This window comes from Microtus oregoni, unplaced genomic scaffold (assembly GCF_018167655.1).
Source record: "Microtus oregoni isolate MIOR12 unplaced genomic scaffold, Mior012 000015F_ref0000493, whole genome shotgun sequence".
Classification (NCBI taxonomy): Eukaryota; Metazoa; Chordata; class Mammalia; order Rodentia; family Cricetidae; genus Microtus; species Microtus oregoni.
Window position 1 is genome coordinate 13,542,805 of NW_024543074.1, and position 21,355 is coordinate 13,564,159.

The window sequence follows — 21,355 nt, forward strand, 5'->3', positions numbered from 1 at the left end:
AAGACATATTATCTGGCTCAGAAGGGCATTCTGAGTTTATAATCTTGTTTGATTTGATTCTTAGTGGAGGAGTCAGACATCATTGATCTGGAGAAACGCTATTGGCTACTGAAGGCTCAATCCCGTACTGGACGTTTTGACTTAGAGACCTTTGGTCCTTTGGTTTCACCACCTATTCGCCCTTCTCTGAGTGAAGGTAGGAAATGTTCCTTAAAAAACAAAACAAGCAAACAAAAATAAAATAGCTTAGTAGTGGTGGCGCATACCTTTAATTCCAGCAACTGGGAGGCAGAGACAGGTAGATCTCTGTGAGTTACAGAACACCCAGAATTGTTACACAAAGAAACCCTGTCTCAAAAAATAAATAAATAAAATTAAAAATTAAAAAATAAAAACATGACAAATATTCATTTGGTAAGTAAATAGACTGAATCTGTCTTATTTCAAACCAAAACAAAATTTAACTCGGACAAACTATATTCCTGTAGATTTAATAGTTCCTTGCTTAGTTGTATAGTGGTGAAGAGAAAAATAAGATTATTAAGGTTATGATCTTCAGCTTCATAATTTACTTGTGTGATCTTACTTGAGTCAGTTAGCTCTCTGTACCCCAATGTCCTTACCAAGTGTCAGTAATATGACAGTGCTCTGCTAAAAAGTGTCGCAGTAGGACATGCAGAAGGTGTTGGCCACTGCATGGCCAGAACTCCCGGTTTCCTCATGTGATCTATCCCTTCCTTAACCATTTATTTTTCTTTTTCTTTTTTTAATATTTATTTATTATGTATACAACATTCTGCCTTGATCTATGCCCACACGCCAGAGGAGGGCGCCAGATCTCAGTACAGATTGTTGTGAGCCACCATGTGGTTGCTGGGAATTGAACTCAGGACCTCTGGAAGAGCAGCCAGTGCTCTTAACCTCTGAGCCATCTCTCCAGCCCAACCATTTATTTTTCATTCACATAAGATTTCACTGCTGTTTCCTCCCCTGAAAAAGAGAATATAAGCTTCTAGATAGAATATCTCTGAAAGTTGGGCTATAGTGGTACATACCTTCAATCCCAGCACTTGGGAGGCTAGAGAGGATCTCTGTGAATTCAAGGCCAGCCTGATCTACAAAGTGAATTCCAGGATAACCAGAGCTGCTATGTAGAAAAACCCTGTCTCAAAAAACAAAACAAAACTATATACATCTATATATACTATATACACACATTTAAATATACATATATATGTATTATATAGTTTTGGATGACAACATAAGCATTGTATTTGGAATCTGAATATTTGGGTTTATAAATTTCTGATTATAAAGTATTTTAGTTTTTTATTTTTTAAAATTCTGTTGTTTTGTGTTATATAAATTTTGCCTGTGCACCGTATGCATGCCTGAGGCCCTCAGAAGTCAGAGGAAGACATGGGATCTTCTGAAACTGAAGTTACAGATGGTTGTAACCCATCCTGTGAGTGCTAAGAAGCAAATCTGGGTCTTCTGTAAGAGCAACAAGTGCCCTAAACAGCGAAGCTATCTCTCCAGCCCCAGTTTTTGAACTTTTCTTGAAATTACTTAACTTTCTAATTTTAATATTTTGTTTTTATTTTCAATGTAAGGGTGTTTTGTCTGCATGTATGTGCACCATTTATGTACCTGGTGCCCACAGAGGCCAAAGGGGGCATTAAATTCCCTAGGACTAGAGCTACCATGTGAGTGCTAGAATTCAAGCCCAAGTCTTCTGGAAGTGCAGTCAGTGCTCTTAACTGCTGAGCCATTTCTCCAGCCCATTCTTATGTGGCCCAAGATCATTTCAAACTCAACATCTATCTACGAATGATCTTCAACTCTTCAATCCCCTGTCTCTATTTCCCATGTACTGGGATTATAGGCTTATACCACCATGCCTAGTATTCTATTGTTCAAACCGAAACACAGAGTTAGATAAATCTTGAAGCATTTTATCTGTATTTTTTTCAACTACCTAGGATATTTCAGAAGTACTCCTTAGTAGAGCTAGAGTACATGGCACTCTGGATTTCTTTTTTTTTTCTTTCTTTTTAACGTGTGTGTGTGTGTGTGTGTGTGTGTGTGTGTAAGAGAGAGAGAGAAGAGGGAGGTATTGTGTGTGTGTGTGTGTAAGAGAGAGAGAGAAGAGGGAGGTATTGTGTGTGTGTGTGTGTAAGAGAGAGAAGAGGGAGGTATTGTGTGTGTGTAAGAGAGAGAGAGAAGAGGGAGGTATTGTGTGTGTGTGTAAGAGAGAGAAGAGGGAGGTATTGTGTGTGTGTGTAAGAGAGAGAGAGAAGAGGGAGGTATTGTGTTTGCATTGAGCACGTGTGTACACATGCCATGGCACACATGGAGCTTAAAGAACAGCTTTCAAGAGCTGGTTCTTTCCTTCCACCATGTGCTTTTCAGGAATCTAATTTAATCATGCCATAAGCACCTTCACCCCCTGTACCTGGACTTCTTGTTCCAACAGTGTGGTTTTTACCTTTCAGGAATTAGGTGACTGGTGTGAGGACTGTTGGAAGGAAGTTCTTGGGGAAGGTGTAAGTGGGGGAAGGTTGAGAGAGGAGATGATTGAGATGCATTGTTCACATATATGAAATTGTCGAAAAATAAACTAAAATTAAATTCTATTAGAAAAAGAGAATTGGGAGGGTCACGCATAATTTTATTTAAAGTTGTACGTAGGTGATTAAGAAATGAAAATCACAGGATGAAATTTTAAGTTCTTGACCTCTTTTGATATTTAAAATACTCACATATGAAAGATTTTTACCAAGAAGGTACTGTAGTCATTTCTTATAGTAATATATTCCCTTTTCCAAGAAAGGTTTATGAAAGCTTGTTCATGATGCAATGGTGTATATTTGAACTTTCATTTAATAAGCGATTCAACTTTTCTCCTGTCTTTATTTTATATATTTATAAGACAGGGTTTCACTGTAGCTTTTGAGGCTGTCCTGGAGACCTCTTGTAGACCAGGCTGGCCTCGAACTCACCTGCTTCTGCCTCTTGAGTGCTGGGATTAAAGGCTAGTGCAATCACCGGCTGTCCTGTCTTATCTCTCTAAGAGATATTGTTACAATTTCTGACCTTTCTTGATTCTTTCTTGTTTGTTTGGCTACTTACTTACTTACTTACTTATTTACTTACTTACTTACTTATTTATTTGGAGACAGTTTCTCAGGTGGTTCCCTGGCTGTCCTGGAACTCAGAGATCCACCTGCCTCTGCCTCCTAAAGAAAAAAAGAAGTATTTCCTTGGAAAATATTTTCTTGGAAGCTTTTTTTTTTAAATGTAGTCACTTTATGTAAAAATATTCCTAACTTTAAAAATCTATCAGTGTTGCATTAGGAGGTTTGTTGACTGTGGTTTATGGTGTCTTTTTTATTTTATAGGTTTGTTTAATGCTTTTGATGAAAATCGTGACAATCACATAGATTTTAAAGAGATATCCTGTGGATTATCAGCCTGCTGCAGGGGCCCCCTTGCTGAAAGACAGAAATGTAAGTGTGATAAATAGTATCTGCAAACTGTCAGATTATGTAAAGACAGAATTAACCTTCACCCTTGCATCATCATTTTTGAATTAAGGATTGAGTTTCTTAACTATCATGTTGGCAAATAGTAATCTCATAATTCGTGATTTAGTGAGTTCTGTCTAAGGAAGCAACAATAATCTATTCTTTAGTACTTACTAGGATATAGTTTGGGATATTTTCTGTTATTAATAGGATTGGTTTTCCTGGAAAATCTGAAATTCATAATTAATAATAAATGATAAAAAAAATATTTGAAACAGGGTATTAACTTGGACTGACCTGGCACGCTTGACCTTCCTTTCTCAGCATCTTGAATGATAGAATTGCAGGTGTGAGCCACCATGTGTAACTGAAAATTTTAAGTATTAGGAAATAATTCTGTAAAATATTTTGCATTTTAATTTGAAGCATAGCTCATTCTGTCATTTATATATAATATTCTATTTGCAAGATGAGATTTGTAATTGGACATATTTTAGTAAATACTAAAATGATATTTTTTATATAAAATGGTCTTAAAACATAATTTTTTTTTATTTTATTATTTTTTTTTTTTTGGTTTTTCGAAACAGGGTTTCTCTGTAGCTTTGGAGCCTGTCCTGGAACTAGCTCTTGTAGACCAGGCTGGCCTCGAACTCACAAAGATCCGCCCGTCTCTGCCTCCCGAGTGCTGGGATTAAAGGCGTGCGCCACCACCGCCCGGAATTAAAACATAATTTATGAGCATAAATATATTACATTAATAAATCTTAACCATAGTTGAGGAAGTGTGACAGTTTACTTGGGATTTAGCACAGAATATATTTATGAAGGTTCATTATCTTTTTGATTTCTTAAAAATAGAGCTTCTTACAAATATTAAGAGTGTTTATAAAGGGATTTTTGTTTTGTTTGTTTGGTTTTTTTTTTTTTTTTTTAAAGGAGCTCTGGTAAAGTTTTATTAAAGGAAAACTTTTTACTTTTCACCAGTCTGTTCTGGCATGCTTCTAATAATGTCAGAATCACCTGGGTCAATGATGGCCAGTGTGCATACTCTGTAGTATTTTCCACACGCTGTGCCCAACTCAATGTTATTGCCACCGTAGTGATGGACACCAGTTTTAGCCAACATGGAATAGTATTCTATTTCAGATTTCCTCAAGGCAGGGCAGTTGTTGGCGAGGATCACCAATTTCACTTTGCCCTGTCTGATCATTTTCAGAGTCTGTTTGTATCCCAGCACGTACTTCCCACTTTTCATAACAAGCTGGAGCCGAGAGTTGATCGACTCCAGAGACTTTTTCGTCTTCTTTGCTGCCACCATCTTCCTGCCTTAGGTGCGGGACGGCCCCCAACCAAGACCAGCCGCCAAGATGGCCGGGGAGCGAGAAAGGAAGGAGCTCCCACCTGGTTTTGGTTTTTTGAGACAGGGTTTTTCTGTTCTGGAACTGTTCTCTGACTCTTCTGGAACTCTGTAGACAGGCTAGCCTCAAAGAGATCTTCCTGCTCTTCCTTCTGAGTGCTGGGATTAAAGGTTTGTGCCACTGTGCTCAGTTTATAAAAGGATATTTTTAAATTTAAATTTCTTTGTTACTCATTATTCCAGATTGGTTTTATGACAGATTGTTTCTTATTAAAATCTGGTTGGTTGGTATGTTGAGACAAGATTCTAATGTGTAGCTCAGGATAGTCTTGAACTTACAGAGGTCTACCTGCTGCCTCTTATATGCTAAAATTAAAGGCATGTACCAACACACCCAACAGTTATTGTTCATTGAAATTTAATGTCTTTAAGGAGAGTTTAAGTTTTAGCTCAGTGATGTGGCTTGATGGGCAAGAAAACTTGCCACTAAGTCAAACAACTAGCATTAGATCTGAGGGGAAGAAGAAAATTGACTCCTACAAGTTGTCCTCGGATGTCTACATATGCATTTAAATACACACACTAGGTAAATAAATAAAAATTTTTTAAATAAATTTTATGAGCCAGGAGGTGGTGGCGCACGCCTTTAATCTCAGCGCTCGGGAGGCAGAGGTAGGTGAATCTCTGAGTTTGAGGCCAGTCTGCTCTACAAGAGCTAGCTCTATCTACAGCAAATCCAGTATCAAAAAAAAAAAAAGAACTAATTTATGGGGCTGGAGAGGTAGCTCAGAGATTAAGAGCACTGGTTACTCTTCCAGAGGTCCTGAGTCCAATTCCCAGCATCCACATGATGGATGACAACCATCTGTAATGGGATCTGGTACCCTCTTCTGGAATGAAGGCAAACATGCAGGCAGAACACTATATATTAAATAAATAAAATCTTTTAATAGATAAATAAATAATTTTTATTTTACATTTTCTTTCTCTTTTTTCTTTTTTTTTTGTTACTGATCAGCCAGAAGTTAACAAACTCAGAATTATTCATTTAGAATTAATGTGGTAATTGTCTAATTTCTACATTGTTGTATATAAACTTTACTAAAGAGTTATACTTGACAAAGTATTAAATGTAAATTACATTTTTTGACAGGTTAAGTAGAAGTTAGGATTCTAATTCTCAGTGTAGATGGGAATTTTAAGCCCAGGAGAAATAGCCCTTCAGGGATCAGTCTTGGATATGAGAAACTAACTAAAGGGAGGGGATAACTGACTGAATGCAAATACTAACCTAAGGGAGGGGATGTGGATGTGGCTGAGTGCAAACAAAAGCATATGCATAGAATTACCAGGGCTCAGGTTTGATTGAACAGCTCCAGGCCGAAGAAAGATTAAAAAATTTGCCTTGCCTCTTGAAAACCTATATAAGGTTATGCTTCTTACAGAATGACTTAACCCTTTCTTTCCAGTGTATAAGAATGGTAGCTCCTCTGAATTTGACTGATGGATGGGTCTCTTTAACCTGTGTGGTGATTTAGAGACAGTCATAAGATCTATTCACAAAATTCTGTATATTACAATAATGGTAATAATCATAATAATAATGCTAGCTAGATGATGGTGGTAGACACCTTTAATACCAGCACTTGGGAGGGAGAGACAAGCGCATCTCTGAGTTCGAGGCCAGCCTGGTCTACAGAGTATGTTCCAGGACAGGCTCCAAAGCAACAGAGAAACCCTGTCTCAAAAAAACAAACAAACAAACAAATAATGATAATGCTATAGAATAGTCTACTCCCGATGGGAACTGCTCTAGAACATACTGGCTTGAGAAATTAAGTAATTGTAGAGGGTAGTTTCTAATGAAATGTATCGTGTTTCAGAATCTAAAAGTGATTTCCTTTCCTAAGAGTTTTTTGTCATTAGTTTGCTTCAAGGTGTTTGATGTTGACCGTGATGGAGTTCTGTCCAGGGTTGAACTGAAAAACATGGTGGTTGCACTTTTGGAGGTCTGGAAAGATAACCGCACTGATGATATTCCTGTAAGTTCTCTTTGTAGTTTGATTGATTTTTTGAGACAGGGTTTTAATGTTACCAAGGCAGGTATGTAGTGTGCCCCATGTCCTGCTAAGTTCTGATTGTTTACAAGGAAGATGGAGTGAATGTTTGAGAAGAAATTTTTAAAAAGCTTAATTTTTTATATATGGGGGGATTAAAAATTATACACACTACTCTCTTGGATTTCTTTTTAAAGGAATTACATATGGCTCTCTCGGACATTGTAGAAGACATATTGAATGCACATGATACCACAAAGGTGAGACTAGCTATGAGTAATTCATTTTTTTCTAAAAATACTGTATGCTCTAATCAAAATGTGTCATTTATATGTATGGTCAAATGACTCTTCTGCATTCCAGATACCCAATTATCTGGACCTGTGGTTAAAATATCTTCACATCATCTCTAAAGATAGCCCATTCCATCTTCAAACAGCAGCTCAGTGAAGGCTAATACATGTGTTGAGTAGAGACTTCCCTTGATAGCCTTGTGTAGTTTTTATTTCTTCCATTTAATAAGTTAAGAAGAGGACAGCTTTATAGTGAATAAAGGAAACTAAACAGTGTATTTAGCATGGCTCTAGTGTGTCAGACTTAAGAACAGAAGAAAAGCTAACAGTGGTAGACATAAAGGTTGTGATTTTTGGGGTGATTAGATTAACTGGGAAGAACCATGAAGATAGCTGTGGCCATGGATTTACAAATAATAACTCAAATTATTTAGTTTGATAAGACTTATTGGTAGTACCATAACAGATTTATTTACTTCTGTAGCTTGTTTTAAAATTTTAACTGTTTATCTCTGAAATTAAAAATAATTTATATATGTGAAGTACATTTGAAGTGATTTGAATCTTTTCAAATACTGACATATACTTAGTAGCAGACTGGTAAATTATCAGCCATAATGATGTTATAAAATTGAGGTTTAGAAAAAATAATTAAGTCAGTTATTTTCTTGATTCAATCACAGAAGAAATGATATTCCCATTAACTGTAGAAACAAATGATGATGGCGGTGGTGGCGCACGCCTTTAACCCCAGCACTCGGGAGGTAGAGGCAGGCAGATCTCTGGGAGTTCGAGGCCAGCCTGGTCTACAAGAGCTAGTTCCGGCACAGGCACCAAAGCTACAGAGAAACCCTGTCTCGAAAAACAAAACAAAAAAAGAAAAAAAGAAAAAGAAACAAATGATGATATATTTTTTCAGGGCTGAAAGTCTACTTATCAATTTATTTTTTTTAAATATTTATTTATTTATTATGTATACAATATTCTGTCTGTGTGTATGTCTGCAGGCCAGAAGAGGGCACCAGACCTCATTAAAGATGGTTGTGAGCCACCATGTGGTTGCCGGGAATTGAACTCAGGACCTTTGGAAGAGCAGGCAATGCTCTTAACCTCTGAGCCATCTCTCCAGCCCCTCTACTTATCAATTTAATCTTCCCTGTTTATTCACCTTTTCTGTCAAACTAAGGTGTCCACTTCTGTTTGGTATGTGTAAGAATAAAAACCTAGAGAAGGAACTATTAGAAATTGCTTTTTAGTTTGGTTATGATGGCTCACACCTGTGATCCCATTACTTAGAAGTCTGACATAGGAGAGCAGGATTAAGAGTTCTAGGCTACATAGTAAAACCTCATTAATTAAAAGATGATAGAATGGTTATGGCACACACCTTTAATCCCAGCACTCAGAAGGCAGAGGCAGATAAATCTCTGAGTTGAGTCCAGCCTGGTCTACAGAGAGAGTTCTAGGACAATCAGCTCTTAGAAAAACAAAAGAAAAAAGAAATTGCTTTGTATAGAGATGCAGTTTAAACACTTTCCTTTAGTGTCTTACAAATACACAAGTATTGCTATCTATGGCTAGAAAGATGGCTCAGCAATTAAAAGTATATACTGCTCTTGCAAAGGATCCATATTTAGCTCATAACTACCTGTATACTCCAGTTACTTACTCCCCTCTTCTGTACTTTGTACACACACACACAGAGGGTGGGGGGTGAAAACACATTATATAATTTAAAAAAGAGCAGGTTGGAGAGATGACTCAGTAATTAAGAACAATGGCTGCTCTTCCCAAGATACTTGATTTGATTTCCAGTGACCCACACCTGACTGCAAATCCAGTACCGAGGGATGATGCTTGTGGCTTCATCACGCACCCATGTGGTGCACAGACAGACATACAGACAAAACACTCATACACATTAAAAATAATAATAGTAATAATAATAATAAGTACCTTTTTTTTCTTTTGGTTGTTTTGAAATAAGGTTTCTCTGTGTAGCCCTGGCTGTTCTGAAATTCTCTCTGTAGACCAAGCTGGCCTCAAACTTGGTGATCTGCCTGCCTCTGCTTCCTAGTGCTGGGATTAAAAACCTGTGCTGCCACTGCCCTGAATAAGTACTGTATTTTTATGTTAAATGAAGTTTAATATTTCTGGCTTCAGTGACCATTGAGCAGATTGTTTAGCTGCTCAAGTCTCCATGTAACCATGATAATAAAATAGTGACAGTTTAGGATAGAACTTGGATATTTTGCTGATTCACTGGTACTATATACTATGCATATATGATATCTCACTATTTATCTAAGACATCTATTATTGTTGTTCTTTATTTTTTGAGAAAGGATTTCACTATTTGTATCCCAGGCTGGTATCAAACTCTCTGGGTATCCAAGAATGGCCTCGAACTCCTGATTCTTCTGCTTCTACTTCCCAAGTGCTGAAATTACAGATCCATGTCACTGTGTGCAGGTTATTTCCAAAGTCGTATTGGAGAAAGGAAATTGTTAATAAATGCTTTGTTTCCACTGACTGCTTGAATAAAATTATAGGTTTTTTTTTTTACCATTTGTAATTACTTGTAAAATGATACTAATTGTCATGCTTCTTGTGTGAACCCTACCATATGTATATTATTAGTTTGCTTTCAAAAAATATGATTTTTTTTTCTAGTGCTGTAATAAATGACATTTATTGACAGGATCAGCTTAAATGTCTCTCTTTCAGATGGGCCATCTTACTCTGGAAGACTATCAGATCTGGAGTGTAAAAAATGTTCTTGCCAATGAGTTTTTGAATCTCCTCTTCCAGGTATGTTTAAGGCAAATGACCAATTTGGGAGGGTGCCTTCCGTCATGTGCCTGTATTAGTGAAGAAATGGAAATTGGTCTCTTCTTGACAGCTGATGCCTGGTTGTTATAGATCTAAAACATACACTACTCTGTTACTGGAGATTTGGAAGTTAACCTCCATTTAAAAAAAAATCCACACTACTTAGTTAAATTTCCTCAGGTAACAATTGATAATTCACCAGTTAAACCAATGTTAATTCAGTTCCCATTTAAAAAGTATGTAGTAATAAGAGGCGGCAGGGCTGCGTCCCCCACACCCGGCCGCCCACATGGCTAGCTTATGCCCCAAAATAATTACACAGACACTGTATTCTTTTAAGCACTACTTGGCCCTTTAGTTCTAGCACTTACAGGCTAATTCTCACATCCCGATCAACCCATCTCTAATAATCTGTGAGAACCGGTCTTACCGGGAAGATTCTAGCCTAGTCCATCCTGGGTCGGAGCTTCATCCCAGGAGCGGGGCATGGCGTCTCTCTCTGAGGCGTCTGCTCCCGAGAGAGCAGAGCTGTGTAGTCTCTGACCTCACTTCCTCTTCCTCCCAGCGTTCTGTCCTGTTTTCTCCTCCCACCTATCCTCTAACCAATTAAACGGGCCAGGGCAGTGCCTTTATTAGCCAATGACCTTCCTACATCAAAAGTAGGTTTTATATAAATCACATCAAATATTACTCAGACTAATCATTGGTCCCACTAGTAAAGTTTGAATATTCTTTCTTTTTCCCTAGGTATGCCACATAGTTCTGGGGTTAAGACCAGCTACTCCAGAAGAAGAAGGACAAATTATTAGGTAATTTTATAGTTTCTACGTCTGAAATACATTAGTTACAAGGAACAATTTGTGTTGCTTTGATTATTAAAGTAAAGCTATTTTTAAAAATTACATGTAGAGGGCTGCATGGTGGCCCACACCTTTAATCCCAAGACATCTTCCTAGCTAAGGAACTAGATTAATTTAAAAGTCAAATTCTGTTTAACTTTAAAGTTGTACTGAGGCAGGGATGTCAGTCAGTGGTAGAAAACTTACAGTCTAATGTAATTACTAAAAGAATTTTCAGAGCAGCAAGATAAAATCAACTTGTCATAATGGGAGAACATCACTAAGAGTAGCCAACTTTTCCATCAAAAAGTATAGAATTCAGAATTAAGAAGGGTAGAAAAAACCAACTAAGAATTTTATATCCAATAAAATACTCTATTTAAAATGATTTGGATAGTGGTAGGGGAGGAGATAAATTGAAAGTAGGAAGGAAAAAGAAATTATTTGGATTTGCATTTGATTTTTAGATGTGACTCCAAAAGCATTCTCTTCTTACAAAGTAACTTAGACTTCCTCACAATCTAAAACTTCTTTATATGAAAGACAGCCTACAAAGTGAAAGGCAATATTAACAAACTGTAGCTTCCATAAGCCTTCATTAGCCAGAATGTATAAAGAGAGGCTACAGCTCAACAACAAAAAGATAACTGTTTAAAATATAGAGAACAGGCAACTCCTTTAGCAGTTGCCACCAGAGGGGACAGTCAAAAAACATCTAGGGAGTACTGTATGAGGCAATGACATCTGTGTACAGCTGTGCCCTTGACCACTATCATCTGACTGGATTTCTAAAGCCCTGGGTTTGTCCTATGGTTTTTGTACACATGCAATGACGTGAGTGCATGCAAGGATACATACATACACACTCATGCTTGCTTGCATGCATGCACAATAATAGATGTTTTTAAGTTTCCTTGGAGGGAAAAATGAGAGTGGTGATTTGTCTCAGTTGTCTTAGAGCAGTTGAATGTCCTCAAGTATATTTTTCAAAATGCAAGACAGTCCATGTCATTATCAATTATAGCAAGGATCCTTGTGGCTGGATTTTATTATCTGATATCAATTTGGAGTTTTATTTAAAGAGCTGTAGGTAGTCGGGCAGTAGTAGTGCATGCCTTTAATCCCAGCACCTGGATGCAGACGACAGAGAACACTGAGTTCAAGGGCAGCCTGGTCCACAAATCAAGTTCCAGCACAGCCAGGGTTACACAGAGAAACTCTGTTTTGATAACACAAAACAAACAAACTGTATGTAACAAGTGATTTTTATGACTTTGATCAGTATAATCTTTATATTTTTCAGATTACCTAATGGATCATAATAAAACTTATAAATGTGTCTTCAGTTAATGAGCTTGATATTTATTTTTGTTTTGTTAGCTATTCTTATAACACATGTCTGTGTGAGATATAACTTAAAATACAGAGAACTACAAGTGGTTATATAATGTTTTCATTGCATCAGTGGACATGTGTCTCATTAGAGATATTCAGTCTCCAGACACATGAAAAGATAAACAATATAATTAGTTATTAAAGGAATAAAATCAAAACCACAATGAAATTCTGATTCTTACCACTAGGATAGTTTTAAATTGTTGTTATTTTAAATTTATTTTTACTAGCATACGAAGAGTTTTTATTATGGTATTTTTCAAACAATTTTTACTGCATCATACTTTTTTGTGAGGACGGGAATGTGATGGGGCATGTATGGCAGTCACAGGACAACTTATGGGACTCTTCCTATCCTGTAAGTCACTGTTGTATTACCATGAGAAATACCATGACTAAGGCAACTGTGGAAGCATTTAACTGGGGGCTTCCTTTCAGTTTCAGAGGGTTAGTTCATGATCACCTTGTCAGCAAGCTTTGGCAGCAGCGGTAACTGACACCTTACATCCTGATCCAAGGCAGCAAGTAAAGAAAAGGCAAAAGACTGGGTCTGGTATAGGCTTTTCAGATCTCAAAGCTGACTCCTAGTGACATATCACCAACAAAGATGTGTCTCCTAATCCTTTCCTATTAACCAGAGACCAAAACATTCAAACATTCCATTAACCAGAGACCAAACATTCAAACATGAGCTATAAGAGCCATTCTCATTCACAGTTACCCATTGACTAGAATACTGGCCAACAAACTCAGGGAATCTGTTTACATACAACCTTTTTGCTTGGATTTTAAGCATGCAGTACTACACCTGGCTTTTACATAGTGCTGGTTCTGAAGTCCGGCCCTTGTACTTGTGGGTTAAGCACTTTCCCACTTAGCCATCTTTCCAGCCCCAACAGTGTTTATGAATGATGCTTCGCTATGGCCTGTAACTATTGAAATTGACTTTCTGGTAGAACAGTGTTCCACTACACTAATTGCAATAGTGGCAGTCTTTGCTGAGTACATCTTTGTGTTTTGTGTTTTTCTGTTTTGAAATTTCTAATGAAAGAGAAAGTAATTCCAGTGACAAATTACAGTCTTGCCTTTAATTTCACACAATTTCTTTTTATACATTGGATTTCTTTTGTATGTACAGAGGATGGTTAGAACGAGAAAGCAGGTATGGTCTGCAGCCAGGACACAATTGGTTTATCATCTCCATGCAGTGGTGGCAACAGTGGAAAGAATATGTCAAATACGTGAGTTAAATTCCTATCTATATAAATTTTATAGTAACATTTTCAACTCTATCAGATTGTAGAAGTATTACCTAGTAATAAAACATACCAACTTGGACCAAGACTTAAAAGGAAAGGAAATGAGTATTTGTAAAAATTGTATATATGCATTTCTACACAAATTTCTTCCCTTATCATCAACCCTATGAAAAAGGAGGTGCCTATTTATGTTACCCACTCTATATGTCATTGAATTCTCCTCTCTCTATGAGCGAAGAGGTTATATTTCTTTTAGTTGTGAGGAATTTGTTGCTGAGAGAAAAATAAACCTGGTTATCTTTTTCAGTGTAGACCTGGGATTCAGTGTAGCAACTGGTTTCTCAAATAACGTGTTGTCAGTATGTTATTTGCATTGTCCTTCGCCTTTTACTTTAAAAAATTGGGAGAGAGACTGGGTGGTGGTATCCCACACCTTTAGTTCCAGTGCTTGAGAGCTAGAGGTGGGTGTATCTCTGTGAGTCTAGTCTACATAGGGAGTTCCGGGACAGCCAGGACCACATAAAAGAAACCTTGTCTCAAAAAAAGAAAAGAAAAATTTGAGGAAATTAGTAAGAAGTGTTAATTTCTTATATAAGAAACTTCATTTCAGCTGAGTATAGTTATCCATACTTGTAAGTCTGCACTCAGGAAGTGGATCTTATTTAAGTTCAGTTTGCTGTTCTGAAGGTTGAGCTTTAGTGCCTCACACAGTAGACAAGCACACTGCCATTTGGCTACATTCCTAGCCCATGTGTTTTCCAATATAAAACATAAACAGCAAACATGGAGTATAGTGTTTCTCAATGAATAAATATATGTAGACTTCAGGGACCTGTTGGCAAATAATGTTGAATGTAGTAGACAAAAGGGAATCTCTTTTTGTTTTTTTTTGTTTGTTTGTTTTTTTCCAGACAGGGTTTCTCTATGTAGCCTTGGCTATCCTGGAACTCAACTCTGTAGTCAAGGCTGGCCTTGAACTCCCTGCCTCCCAAGTGCTAGGATTAAAGGCATGGACCAACACCACTGCCCAGCACCTACTTGTTTCTTAGTTCCATTTGCCTGGAATAGTCTTTTACATCCTTTTTACCCTAAGATAGTATCTGTCCTCGATGGTGAGTTGTGTTTCTTGGAGGCAGAAGAAAGATGAATCCTGTTTTATAAGCCAATCTGCGAGACTTTGTCTTTTTTTAGGGAATTGAGACTATATCGAGAGTTATTGTTGAACAATATTTTTTAATTCCTGACATTTTGTTGTAGTACTGGTGTTTTTTTTCCCCACCTCTTCTGTTATTACTCCTTCTGTCCTCTTGGTGTGGTTAACCTTCTCTTCAGATTGAAGTATTCTTCTGGTATCCTCTGTAGATCTAACTTGGTGAACATAAATTTCTTAAATTTGTTTTTATCATGAATTGTTCTTCTCCTTTGATTTTGAATGTTTTGCTGTATGTGGTAATCAGTGCCTTTCAGACCTTGTTTATGTGGTACAGTCTTTCTCAGTGTACTGTTGAGTATATTGTATGTATTATATGAATATATTATGGGCATTGTGTATATGTGTGTATATACATATTCATTCTCCCCTTAAGGAAGTAAAATTTAATTATATAGTAAATGGTTTTAGCAACTCACAATGATAAGAATTAATTGTTTTTAAGAACTAGAAAGATGGTTCAGTGGTTAAGAGCTCTAATTGCTCTACCAGAGAACCCAGGTTCAATTCCTAGGACCCACATAGCAGTTTACAACCTTCTGTAACTCCAGTTCCAGGGGTTTCAGCACCCTCTTCTGGCCTCTGAGGGCATCAGGCACACACATGATACATGGACACATGGAGGCAAAACACCCACGTGTGTTGTAAGGAGGCTGCTTGTTTCATTCCCATTGCTCAGCCCCCTCAGAAACTGTATTAATTAAGTCACTGCTTGGCCCATTAGCTCTAGTTTCTTATTGGTTAACTCTTACATCTTTTTTTTTAATAGATTTTATTTATTTATTTATTTATTATGTATAGAAAGTCTGCCTCCATGTATGCCTGCAGGCCAGAGGGCGCCAGATCTCATGGTTGTGAGCCACCATGTGGTTGCTGGGAATTGAACTCAGGTCCTCTGGAAGAACAGTCAGTGCTCTTAACCGCTGAGCCATCTCTCCAGCCCAACTCTTACATCTTAATTTAACCCAACTCCACTAATCTGTGCATCTCCACGAGGTCGTGGCTTACCAGCAAAGTTTTAGCACGTCTGTCTTCAGCACGTCTGTCTTCAGCGGCAGCTCCATGGATTCTCTGTGACTCTGCCCTTCTTCCTCCCAGAATTCAGTTTAGTTTTCCCTGCCTAGCTAAGTTCTGCCCTGCTATAGGTCCAAAGCAGTTTCTTTATTCATTAATGGTAATCATAGCATACAGAGGGGAATCCCACATCACATGTACATAAAACACAATAGAATAAGTTAAAAATAATTCCTTAAAAGCTACAGTTAACGTGTAGAATGTTATATTTGTCTTATTTTTTATGATTTTAGGATGCCAACCCTGTTGTGATTGAGCCATCATCAGTTCTAAATGGGAGAAAATTTTCATTTGGAACAGCAGCACATTCTATGGAGCAGGGAGAAGATAGAATCAGTAACAACCTCAGTTATATGAATACCACAGAAGAGAAATACTCAGACAACATTTCTTCTGCATCTGAAGCCTCAGAGTCTACTGGCAGTGGTAAATATGTCTCCCATGGGGCTTAATAATGTTTTTGACACAGGTTCTCAAGTAACCCAGACTAGCCTTGATCTTGCTTTGTAGCTGAGGAGGACCTGGAACTTCCTAAGTACTGGGATTACCACACCACACCACTCGTGATTATTCTCTCTGAGTCTGCTTTTGTGGGCACAGTGTTGTAAGGAGAGGGCCCCTTGTTCGTCCTGGCTGCCTGGCTACCTGGCTACCTTACACTTGAAATAACCACACAGAAACTGTATTAAAACACTTCTTGGCCATTAGCTCTAACTTATTATTGGCTAACTCTTACATATTAGTTTAACCCATCTCCATTAATCTGTGTATCGCCACATGGCAGTGGCTTACCAGAGATTCTAACTGGTGTCCATCTCAGGTGAAGGATCCATGAATTCTCTGACTCTGCCCTTCTTCCTCTCAGCATTCAGTTCTGTTTTCTTCACCTACCTTAGTTCCACCATATCAACTAGGCCAAGGCAGTTTCTTTATTCATTAACCAATGAAAGCAACACACAAACAGAAGGAACTCTACACCAGAACAGTATCAATATCAGGCTTCCATTCAAAGAAATATATTTTGAATAAAATAGTCAGTTATAAAATTCTTGAGTGTATTCTTGGTTTTTAAGTAAACATAATCTCTCACTCTGAAAGTCCTTTCATTTTTTTAAAATATTTATTTATTATGTATACAATATTCTGTCTGTGTATATGTCTGCAGGCCAGTAGAGGGCACCAGACCTCATTCCAGATGGTTGTGAGCCACCATGTGGTTGCCGGGAATTGAACTCAGGACCTTTGGAAGAGCAGGCAATGCTCTTAACCACTGAGCCATCTCTCCAGCCCAAGTCCTTTCATTTTTCATTAGCCAAGCCATATTGCTATTTAATGCTTTGCCAATAAATTCAGTCTAGTGAATACAGATTTTTAAGAAAATAAAATTATCCGTATCCAGAACTCCTTAATCATAAACGTGCCTTCATTGGATTAGAATCTTGGTATTAGATTGTTTTAACACTTCAGCCCAGAAGTTTGAGATTTATTTTGTTAAAATACTATATATTTATAGTATTTACCATAATTCCCTCCCTTCTGTCCTTTGTACTTATCTGAAACTTAATGGTTCTATACTTACAAGGAAGATACTTTAGTACTACTATAATTCAACTTGAGAATCATTCCTCTTAATTGCTGATAAAATACTAAAACCCTCAAACATTTTCTCTGCCATTATTTTCTCTTCTGACATTTTCTTCCTTTTTCTGTGGAAGTAGTAAGCACACTGGCAGAACTAGCATTTCCTTCATTCTATTACTTCCCTCCCTGTCTGACATGACAGAAATCATTTAGTGGTCCTAGAAGTATTGTGATCTGCTTTAACACCACATTTCATTGTCATATTTTTCTCCATCATCCTTTCTTTTTCTATTTGAGTCCAGGTTCTGATGTGTATTTTACTATATAACATTATTACCCATAGGATGAGTAGTACCATGAATAGAAGTTTACAAAGCAGTTGATAATTAGAATGTTTACAGAAGATTGACATGTAGTTGAGAGTTGAAATATCTTAAAATACTATCAGGTTCAAACTGCCATTATTAGGCATTTTTCTCTGTCTTTTTCTATTATAAAGATCATGACTTCTTTTTAAATAGCTATATTAAGAAAACAGGCACTGAGTGTGGTAACACTCAACCCCCTTTAAAGGGAATAGAAGGCAGGTGAATATCTGAGTTCAAGGCCAGCCTGATCTATATAATGTGAGTGCCTGGCTAGCCAGAGATATACACACCTTGACTCAGAGATAGGGAAAAGGAGAGGAACAGAGGTTTAGAGGCTTCCTATTGCTGTTTTTGCCAAGAATATTTGGAATGACGCTTGCAGAAAGAATTTTAGGGAGTGAAAACACAACTACTTGGCCTGTAATTCTCATTATAAATTATTGTATAGTCTAGGAAGATGTTCAGATGATTATTTGGTAAAAACTTGTATTCTAATTCTATTATTGTCTTTTATCTAGAAAGAATACTTCTGTCCTTCTTATCTTCTATATTTATCAAAATGTAAAACTTGAGTAACATACCAGGATAAGAGCATTAACAAAATACACTGATATTTGGATTTATATATTTAAGCCTGTGTATATAGAAAAACCAAAAATAATGTCTGGAGCATACTGACGGCTCTTCCAGAGAACTGAGGTTCAAATCCCAACACCCACATGGCAACTCCTATCTGTAACCTCAATTTCAGGGGATCTGACACCCTCACACTAATGCACATAAAATAAAGTTAAATAGAAATAAATTAAAAAGAAGGTATAGTCATTTTCTGAAGAAAAAAACTAAAAATCGCTTCACTGGGCTGTGATGGCTTATGCCTTTAATCCTAGCACTTGGGAGGCAGAGACAGGTGGATCTCTGTGAGTTCGAGGCCAACCTGGTCTATGGAGTGAGTTCCAGGACAGCCAAAGCTGTTACACAGTGAAACCCTGTCTCAAAAAAACAAAAACACTAAAATTAAGAAACTATCATTATTGTTTTGTTTTGTTTCTTGATAGGCTTTCTGTATTCTGGCACACCAGGGGCAGATATGTGCTTTGCAAGGCAACATAATACTTCTGACAATAACAACCAGTGTTTACTAGGAGCCAATGGGAATATCCTTTTGCACCTTAATCCTCAGAAGCCAGGAGCTATTGATAACCAGCCACTAGTAACTCAAGAACCAGTAAAGGTAGGTGTTTGACATCAGACTTTCAAATTGTTCTCTTCCAAGTAGCCATTAAATTTCAAAGGTTTTAGCATAAAGAAAAGCATTGTAGTTCATTTAAATTAGTCTGTCATAGGCATGATGTCATCTCATAGTGCTTCTCTATGAGAGAGGATATGCTATACAGTCCAGGCTGACCTGGAACTCAAGAGGATTCACCTGCCTCTGCCTCCTAAATGCTGGTGCTAAATGCCTATACCACCCTACCCACCCAGAGTTCCTTTCTTAAATAGTTCACTGAAAAGTAAAACTTAAAAATCTCTGCCAAAATCCCATTTTCTGGGTTGGGGATGTAACTCAGTAACAGTTAACTTGTTTACAGAATAGGAGCCACCAAGAATCACAGACGAATAAATTTATTTCCAGCAATATGAAAATAGGAAATAATAATAATTTGTTCTATGTCTACATTTTTTGATGTATAAGAGACTATAAAATTAAAAACAATACTTAAATTTCATTTTTTTCTAAGGCTACATCGTTAACACTAGAAGGAGGACGATTAAAACGAACTCCACAGCTAATCCATGGAAGAGATTATGAAATGGTCCCAGAACCTGTATGGAGAGCACTTTATCATTGGTATGGAGCAAACCTGGCCCTCCCTCGACCAGTAAGTATCCTAATAGTGCCTTATGTAAGAAGTAGTCATAGAAGGATGTGTGTGTGTGCATGGAGTATGAAGGCCAGAGTTTGATATTCACTTTTCTGTGTGAATTTCCCTAGTCACAATTTAATTCTTACCTTGTGGTAGCACAGTACTTGAAACCTGTTCAAATTAATTGAAAAATAACTTTAGGTTCCTTTACATTTTATGTATTCAGTTAATATTTAGGTAATATTTAAGGCTTTGGAAAGGTATTAAAATGCAATCATATTATTTCCCTCCATGTTTTTTCCTTCCTCTAATTCCTCCCACCACCTTCTACTCTACCCCAAATTCTTGGCCTCTTCCTCCCCAGTTGTTATTTACAGACACGTATGTGCACAGGTGTGTGCTCACACACACACACACAAATATATACGGTAGTCCATTCAGTGTTGCTTGTGCAAGGTTTCAAGGCTGACTGACCTGGGTGTTAAATAACCAATTAGGGGCCTCTTCCATGGGGAAAGACTACTTCTCCCTCTCTGAGCATTTCTTTGTTGCCTATAGTTTTTTGCCTAGGGGTGGGGCTGCTTGAGTATTTCCCTTTCCATGTTCGCATGCCTTGGTGTTGTCCTTAGTTTGGTCTTGTTTAGGCAGCTGAACTATTGAGATTCCATGGATGATGTTTCCTTGAGCAGTTGAGATTTCTTTGTAATGGTTTGTCTGTTTTGAAGAGAAGCTATTGAGTGTTGAAAACTAAAACTAAACTCACATCTGAGATTTGGAGGGTTTTGTTTTGGTTTGGTTTTTGATACTTAATTTTGTTTTTAAATGAAAAGTGGGATAGAAATGTCCATAAATTCTAATCTTGAAAGATTAATTTAGGATCAGAAACCTGAGCATATTCAAATCTATGTAGCTTGAATGTAGGAGTAAGCTACTAAAATACAGGTAGTGAATTTATTGAATATTTTAAAATTAATCTCAGAGCTTGGAATGGTGACACATGCCTTTTGTTGTTTTTTGGTTTTGGGTTTTTTTTTTTTGTGTGTGTGTGTATGTGTTTTTGTTTGTTTGTTTGTTTTGAGACAGCGTTTCTCTGTAGCTTTGGAGCCTGTCCTGGAACTAGCTCTTGTAGACCAAACTGGCCTCGAACTCAGAGATTCGCCTGTCTCTGGCTCCTGAGTGCTGGGATTAAAGGTGTGTGACACATGACTAGTATACCAATACTCAAGGGTCATAGGTTCAGGGCAGCCTACTATATAGAGAAACACTGTCCTTAAGAGGACCTTAGGTTAAGGTCTAGAGAGAATTGCTCAGTGGTTAGAGCACTGGCTCATCTTGCAAAAGAACTTGGGTTTGATTCCTAGCACCTACATGGTGGCTGACATCTATCTGACACTTCAGTTCCAGGGGACCTGACAATCTCTTCTGTGGATACCAGGTACACATGTGGTGTGTATACATTTATGCTGGCAAAAGCCCATACACATGGGGTCTGGAGTGATGACTTAATGATTAAGAACACTGGCTTAGGGGCTGGAGAGATGGCTCAGTGGTTAAGAGCATTGCCTGCTCTTCTAAAGGTCCTGAGTTCAATTCCCAGCAACCACATGGTGGCTCACAACCATCTGGAATGAGGTCTGGTGCCCTCTTCTGGCCTGTAGACATACACACAGACAGAATATTGTATACATAATA

General features: G+C 37.5%; 2 protein-coding genes across 5 annotated transcripts in view; one reads left to right on the forward strand and one right to left on the reverse strand.

Annotated features, from left to right (window-relative positions):
* Usp32 (ubiquitin specific peptidase 32) overlaps nucleotides 1–21,355 on the forward strand; it is a 134,074-nt gene that overhangs the window by 61,121 nt on the left and 51,598 nt on the right. For all 4 annotated transcript variants that reach the window (XM_041664340.1, XM_041664341.1, XM_041664342.1 and 1 more), the window contains exons 6-15: nucleotides 65–196; nucleotides 3,402–3,509; nucleotides 6,814–6,929; nucleotides 7,142–7,204; nucleotides 9,965–10,048; nucleotides 10,817–10,878; nucleotides 13,442–13,544; nucleotides 16,080–16,272; nucleotides 18,854–19,029; nucleotides 19,538–19,678. In XM_041664340.1, coding sequence (XP_041520274.1) covers nucleotides 65–196; nucleotides 3,402–3,509; nucleotides 6,814–6,929; nucleotides 7,142–7,204; nucleotides 9,965–10,048; nucleotides 10,817–10,878; nucleotides 13,442–13,544; nucleotides 16,080–16,272; nucleotides 18,854–19,029; nucleotides 19,538–19,678 — 1,178 coding nt within the window. The remainder of the gene's footprint in view (nucleotides 1–64; nucleotides 197–3,401; nucleotides 3,510–6,813; nucleotides 6,930–7,141; nucleotides 7,205–9,964; nucleotides 10,049–10,816; nucleotides 10,879–13,441; nucleotides 13,545–16,079; nucleotides 16,273–18,853; nucleotides 19,030–19,537; nucleotides 19,679–21,355) is intronic.
* Nucleotides 4,463–4,925, reverse strand: LOC121456297 (60S ribosomal protein L30-like). Its single transcript, XM_041664344.1, has one exon. It carries the CDS (start codon nucleotides 4,846–4,848, stop codon nucleotides 4,501–4,503), a length of 348 nt encoding a protein of 115 aa, XP_041520278.1. The 5' UTR covers nucleotides 4,849–4,925; the 3' UTR covers nucleotides 4,463–4,500.

Excerpts from the sequence above, each read along its gene's own strand:
- LOC121456297 (XM_041664344.1), bottom strand. The coding sequence starts at position 4,848 with ATGGTGGCAGCAAAGAAGACGAAAAAGTCTCTGGAGTCGATCAACTCT.